The sequence below is a fragment of the Gossypium hirsutum genome, chromosome A05 (genome assembly GCF_007990345.1).
Source record: "Gossypium hirsutum isolate 1008001.06 chromosome A05, Gossypium_hirsutum_v2.1, whole genome shotgun sequence".
In the NCBI taxonomy this organism is placed as follows: domain Eukaryota; kingdom Viridiplantae; phylum Streptophyta; class Magnoliopsida; order Malvales; family Malvaceae; genus Gossypium; species Gossypium hirsutum.
The window spans coordinates 28,982,872-29,003,154 of record NC_053428.1 but is presented as its reverse complement, the minus strand read 5'-3'; the positions used below and the strand labels follow the sequence as shown (position 1 = coordinate 29,003,154).

Below are 20,283 nucleotides of genomic sequence, written 5' to 3'. Positions count from 1 at the left end.
CAGACGAGAAATAGAAGCTTCCCCAGAATTATCACAACTCCAGCAAAGAATTCTACAAGGAGAGTTGAGGCCCGATTGGGTTGCACAATATGGGTTGATTTTCTTCAAAGGGAGGTTGTACCTTTTACCCACCTCACCAATTATTCCCACTCTTATCTCCTCTATACATGCTATGGCACATGAAGGGGAATTGAAAACATTGCATCATCTTCGCCAAGATTTTTTTTGAAAAGGAATGAAGCTTGCAACCTCAGAATTTGTGCAACATTGTTTAGTATGCCAACGCCACAAATGGCAAAATTTACAGCCCGCAGGTTTACTTCAACCTCTTCCAATACCACAACATATTTGGGTTGATATTTCTATGAATTTCGTGGAGGGTCTACCCAAAGTAAAAGGGAAATCGATACTTATGGTGGTTGTAGACAGACTATCGAAGTACGCTCATTTTTTACCTTTGTCCCATCCATTTACTGCTATATCTGTTGCTACCGTCTTCTTTACAGAGGTATTCCGACTTCATGGCTTGCCGAAATCCATAGTTTCAGACCGTGATAAAGTTTTCCTCAGCTTGTTTTGGAAGGAATTATTTCGTCAAAGTGGTTCTAAGCTCGCTTTTTCCTCATAATACCATCCCCAATCTGATGGTCAGACAGAGGTAGTTAACCGAACAATAGAAATGTACCTACGATGCCTCTCTAGTGATCATCCACGACAGTGGGTCGATTGGGTTCCATGGGCTGAGTATTGCTACAACACCTCATATCACACTGCCCTAAAGGCCACTCCCTTCCAATTAGTATACGGTAGGGATCCACCTCGACTTCTCTCCTATTCAGCTGGTTCTACAAGGATTGAAGCTGTGGATACGGCTCTACAAGATAGGGATGCACTTTTACACAATGCTCGGGATAGACTCTTGCAAGCTCAGCAACGAATGAAAGCCACTTATGATTTGGGGCACAGAGAGTTGAATTTTAAAGTCGGGGATTGGGTTTGGTTACGGCTTCAACAGTATCGACAATTGACGATAACTAAACAGAAGCATCACAAGTTATTGCCAAAATATTTTGGTCCTTTTAAAGTCTTGAACAAAATAGGATCAGTGGCCTATGAGCTTGAATTACCTACAGGTAGCAGAATACATGATGTATTTCATGTTTCTTTCTTCAAAGAATATAAGGGACCTCATCCAAATGCGGTAGGAGACTTGCCCTTAGTATATGATGGCAAGGCCTTGCCTACTCCACAAGCTATTATTAATACCAGGCTTAATCGGGGTCGACGGGAACTATTAGTGCAATGGGCAGGATGTCCTCAAGAAGATGCCACTTGGGAACCAATTGATAATTTTCGAGCAGCTTATCCTGAATTTGAGCTTGAGGACAAGCTCAACTCCGAGAGGGGGAGTAATGATATAGATGTTTTCATTGGAAAACAATATCAACGGAGGAATAAGAATTAGAATTCTACATTTATTTAATTTCTTTAGGAGTTTTAGTTTTACTAGGTTTTTTATTTCCTTATAAACTTTAAATTAGGAATTCTATTAGGACTTTAAACTAGGAATTAGATTAGGATTTTTCTTTGTAATTAACAGCCTATAAAAAGGCTGCCAATATGAAATAAAAGGGGAGTTTATTTTTTATCACAAACGTTAGTTTGGGAAGGGGGTTCAGTCAAAGACGAATCTGCCTTTGAGTAACCATAGGTCGAAGCAAGGATACTTTCTTGTCTAGACCTGTGACTAGATCTTACGCCAAGGCGCATAACATATTTTTGGTAATGAACGTAAACCCATATCTATAAAAACAATGGAAATTTGATAATATTGTATTGCAATTTGCAAAGAAACATGTGAAAAATGGAAACTTCAAATGCAGCTTCCAAATCCGACCAAGGACGAAATTTAATCTTGAAGCCTGATATAGAAAAGAAATAGCTCAAAATTACAGCTTTACAAGAAGGAATATACTCAAATTGCTTTGCTCTTTTGGGTTAAAATTTCGAACACATGGTGGGCACATATTCATTTTTTTCAAAGTTAAAATAGTTGAGCATCTTTCCATCTCTACATTGCTTCTTTTAACAGATAACTTTTGTGGGCATTTTTCATTTTGACTTTCTGCTTTGCTTTCTCTCTATTAGTATATATGCATAGGCCGTAGGCCGTAGAGGGATTTAGGTTTCGTTTGATTTTATGAAACTGAGGCCACTTTAGTTTTAGTTGGCTTTTTTTTTTTTGAAAAATAGAAAACATTAAATAAAATATATTTGGTTGAAATTTTTAAAAATAATTTTTGAAAACTAAAAATATATAAAAATTATTTTCTAGTTTTCACAAAAAATTCTTGGAAAAAATCAATTAAATTTTTCTAATCAAATTTTTAAATATTAAATTGGTACCCAGGTTGAAATCATATAGATGTAATTTTTTTTCTAATTCTCAAATTTTTATTATAAAAAATAAAAGCCAAATATGTTTTCATTATTAAAAATAATTTTATTTATATTTATTAAACATATTTTTCAATAGTTTAAAAAATTAATTTCTAAAACTAAAAAATATTTTTAGAAACTAAGGCTTAGTTTGGATGGGCGGTATGATTACCTCCGGTGAGGTTAAAAACAGCGGTGGCGGTGAGATTAGTTACTGTAGCGGTGAGATTGGTTATTGTAGCGGTGAGATTGGATACTGTAGCGGTGAGATTAGAAACAACGGTGGAGTGTGTGTTTAAATTTAAACGCAGCTGTAGCGGTGAGGTGAAAATAAAAAATGACTATTAAAGACATCATATTAGAGTTGATATATAATAGAAAATTTTAAATTATTTTACTTATATAAAATTATTAAAATATGTAAATTTATAAATTAATTTAATAAATTATTAAAATTTATCTTCCAATATTTTATTATAAATATTTTAATGAATTATATAATCAATTTAAATTATTTATTAGATAAAATGATAATAAATTTTTAATTTTTTATAGTTAAATATTCTTTTATAACAATGATAAATATTATTTTCACAAATATTAACATTATACTTGGATCAAATTTTGAAGTATCTAAACGAATAATTTTTAATAAATATATGTATATAGTAACATAAGACATAACAAGTTTCATTATTACTAGAAATTAGGTTATGATACAAAATTATTTTTACAAATATTGATTCATTAAACTATTTGCAATGGTTTCCCTTAACATTGCAATTTCAAGGTCACTTTCACTGTTAGAAGAACTCGATTCACCTCTATCAAAATGGCCTGAAGAGATTGGCATGTTGGGTATATTCTCAAATTGTCGAAAATCCTCATCATTTGACCAAGCATGTCTTCGAATATAATTATGCAAAACCATTGTTGCAATAACTATTAAAACTTGCTTGTCGAATGAATAGCTTGGAATATCTCTTAATATTGGCCATTTTTTTCCACACTCTAAATGTTCGTTCAATCACAGAGCATAACGAAGAATAGGCATGATTAAAAATTTCTTTTTTTCTAGATGCTCGATGATTACCTCGATAAAAGTCAGGTAAATGATATCGTTCCCCCCTATATGGACCTAGAAAACCTGCCATTTGTGGATATCCTGAATCCACAAGATAATATTTTCCTACAAAAAAGTAAAACATAATATCAAGTTAAAAAAAAATTAAAAATTTTAATATTGTTTTTTATGTAAAGATTAATTAAAAAAATTAAAGTTCAACCTGGTGGAGGGTGTGGAAACTTTAACTCTTGTTTTCTAAGTGCTTGCAAAAAAATTCTACTGTCATGTGCTGTTCCTTCCCAACCAAGAAATGCAAAAATAAAGCACATGTTGAAGTCACAAACTGCCATAATATTTTGAGTTGGTTCACCTTTCCCGTCCGATATAAGGTATTTGACAAGAAGGCGAAATGCATGCTTTTATGTGTGTTCCATCTATGGCCCCTATACAATCCTTTAAAATAAATACAAGTAATGAGATAAAAGTTAGAAATAATTTATATTTTAAAAATATAAATATTGTGTAAATTTTACCTTAAAGTGAGGCCAATATCTTGTATCATGTCGAATATGGTTCGGTACTTCCTCGAATTGACCTTCAGTGGGTTTAATCGCGTCTATTCTCATTCGAGCAAATATATGTAACATATCAGTAAAAATTCGACTAACAGTTTCCCCATATTGTTGAAATCGCTCTGCTGCATTTGAATTTGATTCTCTATTTCTAAGAATATACAATGATAATGCTAACTTCTCCATCGTAGATACATTCCCATGCTTTAAGCCATAATTGGTTTGCAAATCATGCAACAAGCTGTGAAATATATTTTTTGGCATCCTAAAACTATTCATGCAATGATCATCATGCCCATTTAATATTTCGTCCACCTACATTTGACCTGTATAATTTGAATCCATAAACGGTTGCTTAGTGAAATAAGTTTCATGGTGTATCAATACACCGCTTAACACTTGTTCTTCCTCTTCATGATAATTGTTGTGCTCAACTTGTGTAACAATTGTGGCTATTCTTCGTTGAGCTTCTTCACTTAATTCAGGGGTATCATAATTCATATAAAAACTATTATACATATTGTTAAATTCATCCATAACCTGAAAAAGTAATCAAATAAAAATAAATTAATAACTTGTGACATTCTATATAACATAAAAAATTGAATAAAAGCATAGCTAAAAATACCAAACATAAAAAATATCATACATTAGGTTTACCTATAAAAAGTAGATCATACATTAGTTTTGCATATAAAAAAGTATATCATACATTAGGTTCACATATAAAAAAGTAGATCATACATTAGTTTTGCATATGAAAAAGTAGATCATACATTAGTTTTACATATAAAAAAGTAGCATAGTTATATTACAATAATAATTCTAAGGAGCTTATGGTGGAGGTGATGGATGGTATGGTTAGAAGGGAAAGGAGGATGTTGCTACCAAGGATGAAAATGATGCAATTGGATTTTGTTCAGCATACTCACGTCGAAGCCACCAAACCCTAACATCTGGATCTAAGTTCAAAAACACTTCTCGTTTCACCGGATTTGGAACATTTTGATGGCAAAATAGTACAGTTCATCTTTTTTTGGAATTTCATCTCCCAAATCACGCAAAGCATCAATTGCATTTGAAATAGTATATTCAGAGTGAGGAAAAACAATTTCATTCACCGACTTCCTTGGACTAGCCATACTCTCACACAATTTCTCAATATGAGTAGCCAATGAATCTCTTGATGATTTTCTACTTGAACTTGATTTTTTTCCTTTACCGTGTACAACCCCAAGTGTTTCCTTTCTTAGATTAGGAGTTTCACGAGGAGGGTTTGATGGTACCTCATTAGGAAGGATACTTTCATTCTCATTACTATTTTCATCTGAATCACCAAATCCCTCATTAGGTGTATCATCTCCCATAGGAACCCCACTTGGAAGAACACCAGACGAAGGTGCCCATGCATTCTCTCCAGTGGCTACAATGCCACCAAACATTTGCCACATTAAATCATTCAATCGTGGTTCAATTCCTTTCTTCTTAAATCCTTTAAAATCAGGATTTTCCTACATAAAAGTTTAAATGTTATACTCAGATATTTATATTTGTAAATTATTAATTTCACTAAACTTTATGCATTAAAATAATGATAAAGTTAACACTATCCTGTATTTTTTCAGCCCACCATTCTTCGGTAGCATCGACCGTCTTTTTACATGGACACCATCCAATACCTGTAGATTCCTTAAGCAACTCCCTCCATAACCTCCATTCTTTTTTTCATGTATCCCACTTGTTTTTCAATTGAGGTTTTCCATAATTTTTTTGTGTTTTTGCTTGAAAAAGAGCAACGACATTTTCCCATCCTTTTGAGTTTAGATGAGTTGTTGGTCTATTACCAGCATTGACTTCATTCACGCAAAGCTCACAAAATATCAATGTCAGCTCATCATCCCAAACAGCTTTTGTTGCTAAGGTACTATCTCCCTCCACAAATTTTCGTGTCTTTACCATCTATTATTATTTTGATTTTAAATGTCAACCAACATAAAACCATAAATATATAATTAGATATAATAATATAGTTTCATAAAAAAATTAAGAATAACACATCACAAAAAGATGAAAGCCATAAGATGAACAGTAAAGAAAAATTCTCAAAGATCCATGGTAAACAATTATGAGGATATAGAAAGGATAATTGATTATCATATGCTTCATAAAATTAAACAAAGACTAATTGTACTGCATAACTTGTTTTGGAAATAAATTTTAGACTTAATATATCATTTGGTACCTAAGTTTGACTTTTTTTTAATGTAGCAGTACCAACTTTTTAGTATGTAATTCAAGTTTTAGGGTTAATTTGATAAAAATTAATTGCAAATATTATTAGATTTAAATTTTCATATTTTTTAATAAAATCATAACATTTCATTTCATCTTCAAATATCATATAGTGACAGAACCTGCAATGCCCTTAGAGGTCAGAACTCAATAATTCTAAGAAATTACCAGAGGAGTACATCATGTGCTTTTTAAAACACTTAACACTGACAGGTAACTCGTGTTTAAATTTAAAGGTTTGTGTGCTTAATTAATTAAAAAGGATATGATTGCAAATTATGAAAATATTAAGGGCAGTTTTAATAGGATCGAATTGTATGTGGTTTTATTAATTAAAGTGTTTGCATGGTTATTAAACCATTTAGTTGTAATGGACGGTAGAATAATAATTTAAATGGCATTATGCATGATTTTTTTTATATGTTATTTAAGGTTATTTTGGTAAGATAACTATTATTGTAAGTATTATAAAACATAAAAATTAGAAAGCCATGCATGCATTCATTTTAGTGCCGAATTGGATTGGTTTTATAAGTTTGAGTGCTTATGTTGTAAATTAACCTTAGACAAAAGCATAGACGGTAATTTGGAGATTGTTAAGATGAAATTATTAGTGAAGATTGATTTTAAGTACTTAATTGGTAAATAACCCTTTTAATTTGATGAGTGCCGTATATGTCCATGCTATATGTGCCGGTTTAAATCAATTAGAAAGGCTAATATAGTAAATAAGTAATAACTCAAATATTGACAAAACAAAACACAAAAATGTTAGTGCTTGCATGTTCATCTTTTGGGGAGCCGAATGTTGGAGAAGAAAAGCTTTGAAATTTCGGCAATTTGAGATCAAAATTCAAGGTGAATTTCTAGTTAATTTTGTTGCATTTTAGTAGTTTTGAACTCCTTGCTTAATTCTCTTCAAAACCCACTTGATAATTTTTGTTATAGTGACTAATTGATAATCTGCTATGGTTTAGAAAGCTATGGAATTTGAGTTTTTTATGATAGAAATTTAGATATAAATAATAAGAACAAGAGTTTTTGATAAAATGAATTCCATAATTCTCAGCTTATTTGAAATTTTCTCGGGAAACAAACATAAAAGTACTGTAAACTAAACCAAAACACAATAAAGTTAAAAAAAAAAAAACTTACTGTCATTTCTTTCTCTCTCAGCAAACTTGAGAAAGAATACCCAAATTTCTCAATAAAAAGAAACTACTTTGTTATCAAATAATTTTTTAAGAACCCATGCCATTGATAAAGTTTGACCTTCCACTCTCTTCTCTTTTTTCTTTTGGTTTTTTTTTCTCTCTGTAATAAAAATCTTTGTTCCTACTTAGTTTCAGATTTAAAATTTTAATAGTACTTGTTGAATATAATTTAAATTGATAAATTGTTCTAGATGTGGTATATTTGGATTACTGATTGTAAATGTGAATTGAAAGTGCTGGAGTAATGACTTTTACTAGTGTTTCGGCTTATGAAAGTTAGCATGATCAGCTTAGAAAAGCAAGAACTATGCATGTGAAATGACTTTTGTTTCGGAGTAATGACTTTCATTTGTCTGCATTTACATATGCATGAAGTGAATATAGTTGAGAGGGCTCCTATCAAGAGTATTTTTGAAGCATGACAATATCAGATGTCTTTAATAATGGTGATACTACTTGATAGGATTGACTTTTGTTTTGTTCTACAGAAATGGCTTAAAATTGTTGATATGTTTTCATTTTCAGGAGGCTGATGCATAAAATAGAGTTTACTTCAGACTTCACAGGATTTAAGAAAGATGGGGCACAATGGTTGGTTGATAACACAGACATCAAACTTGTAGGTAAGATTTTACATTTTTCCTCGCAGTTACACGATTTTAAACAAGTTTCACTATTTCAAATACATACCTTGCCTGCTTCTACACTAACAAATGAAGTAGGCATCTCAGAGCCTCCAACCTGCAAGACACAAATCATAAGAACATAATATTGAATGTTGAACTAAGCTCACTTTTTTTTCTCACATTTCATAACAAACAAACAAAGAATTTATATAATTGTAAGGTTCATTTTCTTCTCACTTTTCATAGCAAACAAACAAAGAATTTATCCCAATGCACTTCTAAAAACTCAATCCCATCAACACAACAAGGACTTGTTTTTTTTCAGTTCCCATATATTTTTTCAATTAACCAAATTCAACTAAGTTTAGTTTTGGTGATTAGGACTTCAAATTTGAGTGCCAAAGAAAATCAAAATAGGCTCATATGAAGAAAACAGAAATGGGAAAAGTTCATCGTGCTTTTCCTCATATTTATTAGCAAACAAACAAAGAATTATTTGTATGTACTTCCAAAAACTCAACCCCATCAAGGCCAAAGTCTATTTTCTTTTCAATTCTCCAAATTCAACTAAGCTCATTTTTTGCTGTTCAGGGTTTTAAATTTGAGTGCAATAATAACAAAACAGAAATAGTAAATTTTTTTTTAATTTTAACCTCACATTTCTCAGCAAACAGACAAAGAATTAACCAAATGCACTTCTAAAACATTAGATCATTAATCTACTGCTTTAACATCAATAGTCAAAAGGACTAACAACTGCGACAAAGAAGAGTAGAAGAAGCCAGAACTAGAGATAATAAGAAATTAATGAAAATACCTCAGCCACAACCAAGAACAAAGCAAAAAAGAGGGGAGAAATCAGTGTTAAAACACTGCTAAACCAAGAACAAAGCAAAAGAAAATGGTTGTTTCGTTCTCAAAAATAATAGTAATAATAATAAAAACTGTGACAAAGAAGAGTAGAAGAAGCCAGAACTAGATATAACAAGAAATTAATGAAAATACCTTCAAAAAGCAGCCACAACCAAGAACAAAGCAAAAAAGAGGGGAGAAATTAGTGTTTTACTTCTCAAATATGAAAAAGAAAATGGTTGTTTTGTTCCCAAATCTGAAAACAACTGTGGTTGGGGAAGAAATTAATTTAAGTTTCAAGGCTAAAATGGTAAAATAATAAATAAAAGTATGGGTATGTTTGTCTCAAAAAAATACCTACAATTGTACTGGCCTTCACTGCAGCTGAATCCTCCAGCCTGTTTTCAGCATATCAGTGTGGCTGAAATAAGTTTTCACTGCACTGTGCTGTTGAACCAAACAGCATACCAATGAGTTTACTATCCCTCACTGCACCACACTGACTTTCACTGGTAAACCAAAGGAGGCCTAAATCTAACCTTTTTATTTATTTATTTAAGTTTCACTACCACTTTTGCATCTTTATTAAAAGGTTTTTTTTTATATAATACTTAGAGCCGTAATTTCTTTCAACCCTTAAATAGAAAAATAAACAAGCTTAAACTTACATCCTCCTGTAATGACAGCAATATCAATATCAATATCAATCAAATTAAGACTTGATTGATTCACGAATATAATTTTATACTTTCCTTACAAAATTCAAGTGACATGTTTTTTAAGATGCCCTAATTTTAAGCATGATTTTAAAAAACTATAAAAATGGAATGAGTTTATATATATATGATATTAATAATTAATGTGTGAAATTTTTTATAAATATATGTTTCAGAATTATTATGACATATTAAAAATATTACAAGAAAAATATAAATAGAAAAATTCTATTTTTTATAATTTGCTTTTGGACCTTCTGCATTTGCATATTTACAAAGTGGTTAGTTGGATATTAGATTTAGGCTTCCTTTGGTTTAGTATTTAATGTCAGTGTGGTGCAGTTGGGGTAGATAACTGCTATCAACCTCACTGATAGCTTGTTTGGATCAGCATCAATAGTACGTTCAAATTTATTTCAATCACATTGATAGTCTCAAATTTGACCTGAGGTTTTAGCACCAGTTCAACCCAATAAAGCAGTAGATATTTTTAACAGACAAAAGTACTCATACTTTTTATTTATTATTTTACCACTTTATCATTGAAAGTTAAACTAATTTCTTTCCCAACCTTATTTGTTTTCAGATTTGGGAACAAAAAAGTCACTTGTTTTCAAATTTGAGAACTAAAATAGTGATTATTGTTGGTTTCTCCCTACTTTTTTGCTTTGTTTTTTGTTGTGGCTGCTACTTTTTTCTTTGTCTAAAGGTTAGTTTTTATATATTTGTGTTGAGTATGGTATCATGTTCATGTTACGTTTTCGTCTCGTTTCTAAATTTTCTGAGTTTAGATTGGATTATTGATTAGTTAGGGTATCCGCAAATACAAGTTGTAGTTTCCACTTCTACAATGAATGCAAAAATTTAGCTTGTAGTTGGGAATTTTTTAAGAATTTTTTAGTGCAATGTAGTGCTCAGTTGTAGTTTTTCTTCTTAATACAAGATTGAAATGATGAAACAAACGATAAAATTGGGAAAAATTATTGAAGAACAAAAAATTGGTAGGCTAAGAACAAAGGGTTTGTTTAAAAACTAATTTATTGCATTTGAATAGGCAATTGAGTTTTGCTCTAATGATATTAGAGATGTAGTCTTTCCATATGTATATACGTTCTTATGCTTATTCAGTTTTCCTTTCAAATTATGTAAGCTTTTGAGACCAACAAATCTTGAGAAACACAACTTTGAAATATCCCCCTTTTGAAAGAATTTTAGCTTTCTCATTCCCCTACAGATCTTTGTGTTTGAAAAGCTAAACTGTTATACACTTTAGAAAATCTAGACATATGAAACTTAGGTAGTGTGGAAAATCTATCTAACATGGTTATACAACTATCCAATAAGAAATGAAACGTCGTATGATTTGGTGCTAATGCTAGACTATGTCACATTGACTCTTTATTTTTTTTTTAAGTATTCATATTGGACGCCCTTAATTTTTTTCATTCATATTTGAAAATCGGTGTGGAGACACGATATACATGTATACATGTCCCATATAAGTGAAAATTAAATGCTTATATTCTATTATTTTGTTTAGTACAATAAATCAAGTTGTTAGAGAGTTTTTGTGAGAAATATTGAAGGAGCTTTACAAATGTGTGGATGTATATATACCATGATATCTGTAATAGTCCGTTTTTAGGTCAAATCACAACAGTGGTTTTGGGACCACAAATCTGAAGTTGAAATATTTATTTTATTATTTTAATAAGGTTTAAAGCATGATAGATTATTTTTGTGAAAGTTTTGTAAAGAAATTTTATTGTTTAAATGTTCAATTCGGTAAAAAGGACTAAATTGCGTAACGTGTAAAAGTTGAGTACTATTGTTAAAAGTGTTTAATTTCTATGGCTTATTAAAATGGGAGTCCTTGCATGTCAATTAGACCTTAAATGGAGTTAGTGGAAGTTAGTGGTTTGGTATATATGTGAATATTAAAATTATTAAAGGTTAAATAGGTAATTTTGGTTATTAATGATTAAATAAATAAAAAATTACAAAATCATGGAAAATATGCTTCATTCTTGCCAAAAATACAAAGAAAAGAGAATTAGAAAAGATTTATAGGGTTCGGCACTCTTAAAGCTTAATTCGGACCAAGATAAACCGAGTTCGGGTTTAGAGCGAGGAAAGGAAAAGATTAGCGAGTAGCCATTAGTTGATATCCGAGCAACTCGAGGTAAGTTCGTATAATTAGAATCAAACTATAATATACTTGCAATGGTTGAATTGAATGTTTATAATTGAATTAATTGATGATATATCGAATGTGTTATCAAGCTTTAGTTGAATTTATAAGAATTCATTGGATATGAGTGACATGTTACTGTACTTACCGAAATGGTCGAGCTCTTGCGTTTGTTGCAGACTCACCATAGCTCGTATGAGCTTCCCATTCAGCTCAATAGAGCTTCCCGTTTCCAACTCAATCGAGTTCACTGTTATCAGCTCATAATGAGCTTACTGGCCATGCCTCGAAAAAGCATGTATGATGATGAATTAACGGATTATTGACATTGTTCACTCGATTATCCTTTGAAGTTCTAATAGATTCAACGAGGCTAAATAATGTTATATGAACAAGATATGGTTTATGTATTAGTTGAATGACTAACATGTGATGATTATGTGTAATTAGATAATAGATTTATATTGAATTGTTGGCCTGTTATTATTGCATTTGATTTCTTTAAATGGTAAGTTTAATTCTGAATTATACGGACTTACTAAGCTTAGAACCTTACTCTGTTTCAGTTTCTATGTCTTATAGAGGTTCGTTAGCTCACTCGTTCCAGACAAGTCGGAGTTCCGCGTCACACTATCCAAATTTCCGTTTGGTATTTTGAACTTATGAACCTTTGTAAATATGGCATGTATAGGCTAGTTTGATAGTATAAGTTATGTTTTGGAACCATGTTTTGAGTAAGAATTGTATATAAGTTAAGCCATGTGATTTGGCTTATTTGGTACTATGTTTTGGTTATATATGTGTGTGTTTAATCATGGTATGGTTTTAGTATGATAATGTATGTATGATGTAATGGCCTAAATTCAAGGTTATCGGAATAGTGGTTTCATAACCACAAATCCGATTTAAAGAGAAATTTATCTTAATATTTTTACATGAATATTTATATGATAGTAAAATCGTATTAAAATATCGATAGAAAATTTTACCGATTTAGTGGTTAGTTAGAAAAAGAAATTATTAAAGAAATTGGGTAAAAACAAAGTATCGAGATCTCGATCTCATAAAACTGAGTTGGAAATATTTTTATAAATATTTATGAAATGTTAGTGATGCGGTATTAAAATTTCTTTAGGAAATTTTAATGTTTGGGAAGTCAATTAAATGAAAAGGACTAAATTATAAAAGTTGTCAAAGTTGCTAGAATGATTAAATAGCTTAAGTGTCTAATGAGAAAGGATTTAAAAGGAAATTAGACTCAAAATTTATTTGGTCTGGATGGAAAGGGCATGAAATCAGCCGGAAAATTGATGATTTAAGGGAAAAATAGAAATATTGCATAATTAACTAAATAAATATAGGACTAAATAGGAAATATCTAGATTTCTCTTTATATTTCTTCATTCTCATCAGCCAAAACGTCATAGGAGGGGTTCTCTAAGCTGGTATTTCATAATTTTTGCACCAAGTGAGTTAATCCTTGCCTATTTCTTTTAATTTTTGTGTTTCTAAGACTTTTACAACTAGGTCCTACTATTAAATTCATTAGTTTTTAATTTCATTGATGAAATTGAAAGTCACCATGGTTGAGTGCTGTAAGTTTATGATGAAATAGAATAAAATTGAAGCTTTAATTTATTTATGAGATGATTTTATTAGGTAATTTCAATAGAAATTGATTTTTAGGACCTAATTGTGAAAATGTTTGGAATTAAAGTCTAGTGCTGAAATTATGATTTTCAAAGGTTGTAAACTAGTTTAAGGTGATAGAATAAAGTGTTAATTGAGAAAAATCAGTTCAATTGAGAGGCTAATTGAGTAGGGACGAAATTATCATTTATTAAAAGCCTAGGGGAAAAATGGTAATAAACAGCTTGCACTAAAACAGTTTTGGACAGCAGCAATAGGCTAACTTTGAAAAATAACCATAAATTATATAAATATAATTAGAAGATAAACAAAATATGGAATTAAAGCTTATTGAGTCTAGTTTCTCGTAGAAGAAATAGTGTAAGAAATAGATTTGTAAATCTTGAGATATAATGAATTTTGCGAGACAAATTCAGAATAAATTCGGGTTCCCTTGTTCTGACTTTGAAAAATCATAAAAATTGAAGAAAAATAATTGTGGGCTTAAATTTATATTTCTAGAATCCTGAATGAGTCTATTTTTAATATAAATAAACGAGAACATCATTCAAATACTGTATGAAGAGATAATTAATAATTAATTTTTAGTTAAGAGAGGTCAGAACTGTTGGACAGCAGAATAGAGGTGACTTTAAAGAATAAACTGTACTTATTAGCTAAACCAAAAATTCTGAAAATTTTATAGTAAGAAGATATGTGAGTCTAGTTTCAGGGAAAATTAGCGGATCCTAATTTGGATTTCTGTAGCTCAAGATAAAAATAATTTAGTGACTATGACTCAAGTAGACAACTTTGAATGAACTATAAATAATAGTTGAATTATAGAGAATGTTGCATATGAACATGAAATGTATTAAATTGATAATTAAATTTATTTATTTAGATCCAAAAAATTCAAATACGAAGCTAGATCAAGGAAAAGAAAAAGTTCAGGATCAGTAGGTTTGTGTATACGAACAAGTATCGAAGTAAGTTCATGTAACTTGAATTATATTCTTAAATGCTTGAAATGTATGTTATTGATGTGAATACGATTTTAATATTCATTGTATGAAATTTGATGAAACATTGATATATTTGATAAAGGGGAAGAAATCCTGGTTGAATGAAAGGAAAATTCGATGGATCTCTGAAAAGGAATTGACGGTAAAAAGGATCTAGCCCAGACGGGTGATCCTATCTTGATATAGCCCTCCAAAAGAATATGTATAAAATGGACTTAGCCCAGACGGGTAATCCGAATTAGGGTCTGAATTTAGCCTGGACTGGTAATTCAGATCCAAGCTCATTAGAGTAATTGTTGTTGCAAGGGATTTAGCCTGGACTGGTAATCCCGACAATACTCTATGAGTTTATATTACAGGGGATTTAGCCTGGACTGGTAATCCCGCTGTAAGGATGAGGTTCGAGGGAGTGTGCTCTCTGAAATAGAAATGTGCGCACATGAATATGAATTGACGGACCCAGAAATGTACACTAAAAGTGTACCTCTGAAAATCCATCGAAATTCCGAGAAATTCAACAGGATAAATATGGAAAAATAATAAGGGAATGGAAATCATGGTATTGATGAGTTCATCAATCATGATATATATTATTATTGACACATGGAAATTAATGGACTAACTTAAATGTTGAGTTTGTGCATGTTAAGTTAATAATGCATTGAATGGATATTTGAATGTTTATTGGATTGTATTGAAAATATTAGGTAAGTATAATTCTTGCTACATGAGCTGACTAAGCACAAACTGCTTACCATGTTTCCTTTTCCCCTGTTTTGTAGTGTTAAGAGCTCGGAGGTCGAATTCGGTCGGAGATACATCACACTATCAACCTCAAGATTTCGGTATATCAAGAAACTTTATTTTGGAAATCAATGGCATGTATAAGCTAATAAAGTAAATGTTAATGTGATATGAATGTAAGGTCAGCCATTGGTATGGTTAACAAATCTTGGTTTTGGTATGTGATGAAGTTATCTTATAAAAATGCATGAATCTATCTTGAAAATATGTTGAATTGGATTGGTTGATGTGGATTGGTCTCGGTTTAATATTGCAAGGCAGGTTAGATATCTATAAAGGGGCTATATTGAGTAAAAAAAATTAATTCGTAAACTCCGATAATGCCTCGTACCCTATTCCGGCAATGAGTACGGGTAGGGGGTATTACATATGAGATTATGCAAAGGTAGTCTTAATTTAGGAGGTTAAATGGATGAATTGTATATGATGTTATATAGGTGTATGAACATGTGAATGGTAAGTTTGGATATAGCTTTATTTGTGTATTGAATTGGTTCATTTGGCTGCAAATTGAGTTGTTCATATGAGGTCAAATTTGAATGTATTTGCTTGTGTTTTAGGGTGGCAATTTTGGCTATTCAAATGGCCTATTTTTGTCCACACGGGTAGAGACACGAGCGTGTGTCTCAGCCGTGTGCGACACACGATCATGTTACACGGCCGTGTGTCCCCTAGGGTACCCTACGAATTAAAGTCATTATACCATCCAGTTTTCATAGGGCCTAGACACATGGGTGTGTCTAGTGGTCGTGTGTAGCACATGGGCTGGCACATGGACGTGTGGTCGGCCGTGTGGCCAAGTCAGTAGCCTCCTTAATTTTCACACGGCCTAGCACACGGGTGTGTCTTGTGACCGTGTGGATAAGTCAGTATGTATGCCTTGTTTTGTCACGACTTAGACACACGGGCGTTCTAAGGCCGTGTGAGGCACATGACCTGTTCACATGAGCGTGTGACCTTTTAAAAGTTGAAAATTTTCTAAGTTTTCGAAACTTTTATATGAGACCGAGTTGGTCCTGAATGCATATTTAAGTATTGTATGCTCGATTTTATGTTCATAACGAACGTGAATGAATGACATTTACTATAATGAGATGATATTTTAATTGTAATTGTTCTGAACTAAATGACAAGTCCAATAATGCCTTTTAACCTATCCCGGGGACGGTTACGGGTTAGGGGTGTTACAATATCTTAAGATATATGTTTGCTTATATTTGTTATAATGGTCATCTATAAATGATGCTGTTTGGGATGATGAGCTGACGTTGATATTTTGTGGACTTTGCGTGAATGAAGTCAATGCTGGTAATAGATCGACAACTTATCTAAAGTCAAAATGATGAGAAAATGTCATTGCTCTTTTTCAAGCCAAAACACAAAAAAAATTATAGAACACCTCAATTGAAAAATAAGTAGGATACATTAAAAAAGGAATGGAGGTTATGGAGGGAGTTGCTTAAAGAATCTACATGTATAGGATGGTGTCCATCTAAAATGACGGTCAATGCTACGGACGAATGGTGGCCTGAAAAAATACATGTTAGTGTTAACTTTATCATTATTTTAATGCATAAAGTTTATTAAAATTAATAATTTACAAATATAAAAATCTCAGTATAACATTTAACATTTAACATGTTATGTAGGAAAATCTTGATTTTAAAAGATTTAAGAAGAAATGAATTGAACCACGATTGAAGGAGTTAATATGACAAATGTTTGGTGGCATTATAGCCACTAGAGAGAATGCATGGGTACCTTCGTTTGGTGTTCTTCCAAGCGAGGTTCCTATGGGAGATGATATACCTAATGAGGGATTTGGTGATTCAAATGAACATAGTAATGAGAATGAAAGTATTCCTCCTAATGAGGCACCATCAAACCCTTCTCATGAAACTCCTAATCGAAGAAAGGAAACACTTGGGGTTGTACACTGTAAAGGAAAAAAAAATTAAGTTCAAGTAGAAAATCATTAAGAAATACATTAACTACTCAGATTGAGAAATTGTGAGAGAGTATGGCTAGTCCAAGGAAGTCAGTGAATGGAATTATTTTTCCTCACTCTCAATATACTATTTCAAATGCAATGGATGTTTTGGTGCTTTGGGAGATGAAATTCCCAAAAAAGATGACTATTTTGCCATTAAAATGTTCCAAATACCAGTGAAACGAAAAGTATTTTTGAACTTAGATCCAGATGTTAGGGTTTGGTGGCTTCGATGTGAGTATGCTAAACAAAATTCAATTGCATCATTTTCATCATTGGTAACAACATTCTCATTTCCCTTCCAACCATACCATCAACCACCTCCACCATAAGCTCCTTAGAATTATTACTATAATATAACTATACTACTTTTTTATGTGTAAAACTAATGTATGGTATTTTTTATGTTTGGTTTTTTTATGCTATGCTTTTATTCAAGTTTCTGCGTTGTATAGAATGTCACAAAATATTAATTTATTTTCATTTGATTACTTTTTTAGGTTATGGATTAATTTAACAATATATATAATAGTTTTAATATGAATTATGATACCCTTGAATTAAATGAAGAAGCTTAACGAAGAATAGCCACAATTGTTACACAAGTTGAGCACAACAATTATCATGAAGAGGAAGATTATGTGTTAAGCAGTGTATTGGTACACCATGAAACTTATTTCATTATGCAACCTTGTATGGATTCAAATTATATAAGTCAAATGTGGGTGGACAAATTATTAAATGGGCATGATGATTGTTGCATGAATAGTTTTAGGATGCAAAAAAAAATATTTCGCAGCTTGTTGCATGATTTGCAAACAAATTATGACTTAAAGCATGGGAAAATATCGGCAATGGAGAAGTTAGCATTATCATTGTACATTTTTGAAAATAGAGAATCAAATTCAAATGCAACAGAGTGAATTCAACGATCTGGGGAAACTATTAGTTGAATTTTTACTGATATGTTGCATATATTTGCTCTAATGGGAATAGACACGATTAAACCCACTGAAGGTCAATTTGAGGAAGTATCGAACCATATTCGACATGATACAAGATATTAGCCTCACTTTAAGGTAAATTTTACACAATCTTTATATTTTTAAAATATAAATTATTTCTAACTTTTATCTTATTACTTGTATTTATTTTAAAGGATTGTATCGGGACCATAGATGGAACACATATAAAAGCATGCATTTCGCATTTTTGTCATATATCTTATATTGAACGGAAAGGTGAACCAACTCAAAATATTATGGTAGTTTGTGACTTCAACATATGCTTTATTTTTGCATTTCCTGGTTGGGAAGGAACAACACATGATAGTAGAATTTTTTTGTAAGCACTTAGAAAACAAGAGTTAATGTTTTCACACCCTCCACCAGGTTGAACTTTAATTTTTTTAATTAATCTTTACATAAAAACAATATTAAAATTTTTAATTTATTTTAAACTTGATATTATGTTTTACTTTTTTGTAGGAAAATATTATCTTGTGGATTCAAGATATCCACAAATGGCAAGTTTTCTAGGTCCATATATGGGGGAATGATATCATTTACTTGATTTTCTTCGAGTATCTGAAAAAAAAAAGAAATCTTTAGTCATGCCCATTCTTCATTATGCACTGTGATTGAACAAACATTTGGAGTGTGAAAAAAAAATGGCCAATATTAAGAGATATTCTAAGTTATTCATTTAACAAGCAAGTTTTAATAGTTATTACAATAATGGTTTTGCATAATTACATTCGAAGACATGGTTGGTCAAATGATGAGGATTTTCGACAATTTGAGAATATACCCGACATGCCCGTCTCTTCAGGCCATTTTGATCGAGGTGAATCGAGTTCTTTTAACAGTGAAAGTAATTTTGAAATCGCGATGTTAAGAGAAACCATTGCAACTAGTTTAATGAATTCATATTTGTAAAAACATTTTGTATCATAACCTAATTTCTAATAATAATGTAACTTGTTATGTATGTTACTATATTTTTTTTATTAAAAATCATCCGTTTAGATATTTCAAAATTTGATCTAAGTATAATGTTACTATTTGTGAAAATAATATTTATTATTGTTATAAAAGAATATTTAACTATAAAAAATTAAAAATAATTATCATTTTATCTAATAAATAATTTAAATTGATTATATAATTCATTAAAATATTTATAATAAAATATTGAAAGATGCATCTTAATATTTTATTAAATGAATTTATAAATTCACATATTTTAATAATTTTAAAAAGTAAAATAATTTAAAAAACTTCTATTATATATCAATTCTAATATGATGTTCTTAATAGTCATTTTCTATTCTTACATCACTGCTACAACTGCGTTTGAATTCAAATACACATTCCACCATTGTTTCTAATCTCACCGCTATAGTATTCAATCTCACCACTACAGTAACTAATCTCACCGTCAGCACTATTTTTAATCTCACTAGAAATAAACACACCACCCTTCTAAACTAAACCTTAATAAAAAAAATTTAATAACAATATTACAAATTTAACTACTGAGTTGAATTTAGATAAGAGGTTTTAAAAAATTCAACTAGGAAGATTTAATATTTTTATTTTTTAAAAAAATTGAAGTATCGAGTGGTTCTTCAAATTTAAGCGATTAATCGAATTTATGAGTAGATTTGAAGAATTTATCTACTCCAATTATCAGGTTAAATCACAGTATCCTTTTTTTATTTGAATAATTAATGACGGTATGAAGCAAACGTGTGGGAAATTCGAGATGAAAATTGAATAATATTTTTAGTTTTTAATAATTTTTATATGATTTTATAAAAATTTAAATATTTTTAATAGAAAAACAGTTAATAAAAGAGTTTAATT

The 20,283-nt window shown here is 30.8% G+C and overlaps 1 protein-coding gene and 2 long non-coding RNA genes across 4 annotated transcripts; 1 reads left to right on the top strand and 2 right to left on the bottom strand.

Moving 5' to 3' along the window:
• Positions 1-4,804: 4,804 nt before the first annotated feature.
• On the bottom strand, positions 4,805-5,799 carry LOC107957562 (uncharacterized). Its single transcript, XM_016893101.2, has 2 exons — positions 5,689-5,799; positions 4,805-5,588 (listed from the first exon to the last, which is right to left on the bottom strand). The coding sequence occupies exon 2, from the start codon at positions 5,526-5,528 to the stop codon at positions 5,064-5,066; it is 465 nt and encodes a 154-aa protein (XP_016748590.1). The 5' UTR covers positions 5,529-5,588; positions 5,689-5,799; the 3' UTR covers positions 4,805-5,063.
• Positions 5,800-7,078: 1,279 nt separating this feature from the next.
• Positions 7,079-15,697, top strand: LOC107957563 (uncharacterized). Of its 2 annotated transcripts, XR_001700495.2 has the most exons (4): positions 7,079-7,227; positions 8,109-8,206; positions 12,551-12,617; positions 15,405-15,697. It is a non-coding gene; the product is annotated as an uncharacterized lncRNA (long non-coding RNA). The 2 variants fall into 2 exon arrangements; XR_001700494.2 differs by lacking the exon at positions 15,405-15,697 and having other exon boundaries at positions 12,551-12,783.
• LOC107957564 (uncharacterized) lies at positions 8,176-9,439 on the bottom strand. Its single transcript, XR_001700496.2, has 2 exons — positions 9,215-9,439; positions 8,176-8,324 (listed from the first exon to the last, which is right to left on the bottom strand). It is a non-coding gene; the product is annotated as an uncharacterized lncRNA (long non-coding RNA).
• Positions 15,698-20,283: the final 4,586 nt, after the last annotated feature.

Excerpts from the sequence above, each read along its gene's own strand:
- LOC107957562 (XM_016893101.2), bottom strand. The coding sequence starts at position 5,528 with ATGTGGCAAATGTTTGGTGGCATTGTAGCCACTGGAGAGAATGCATGG.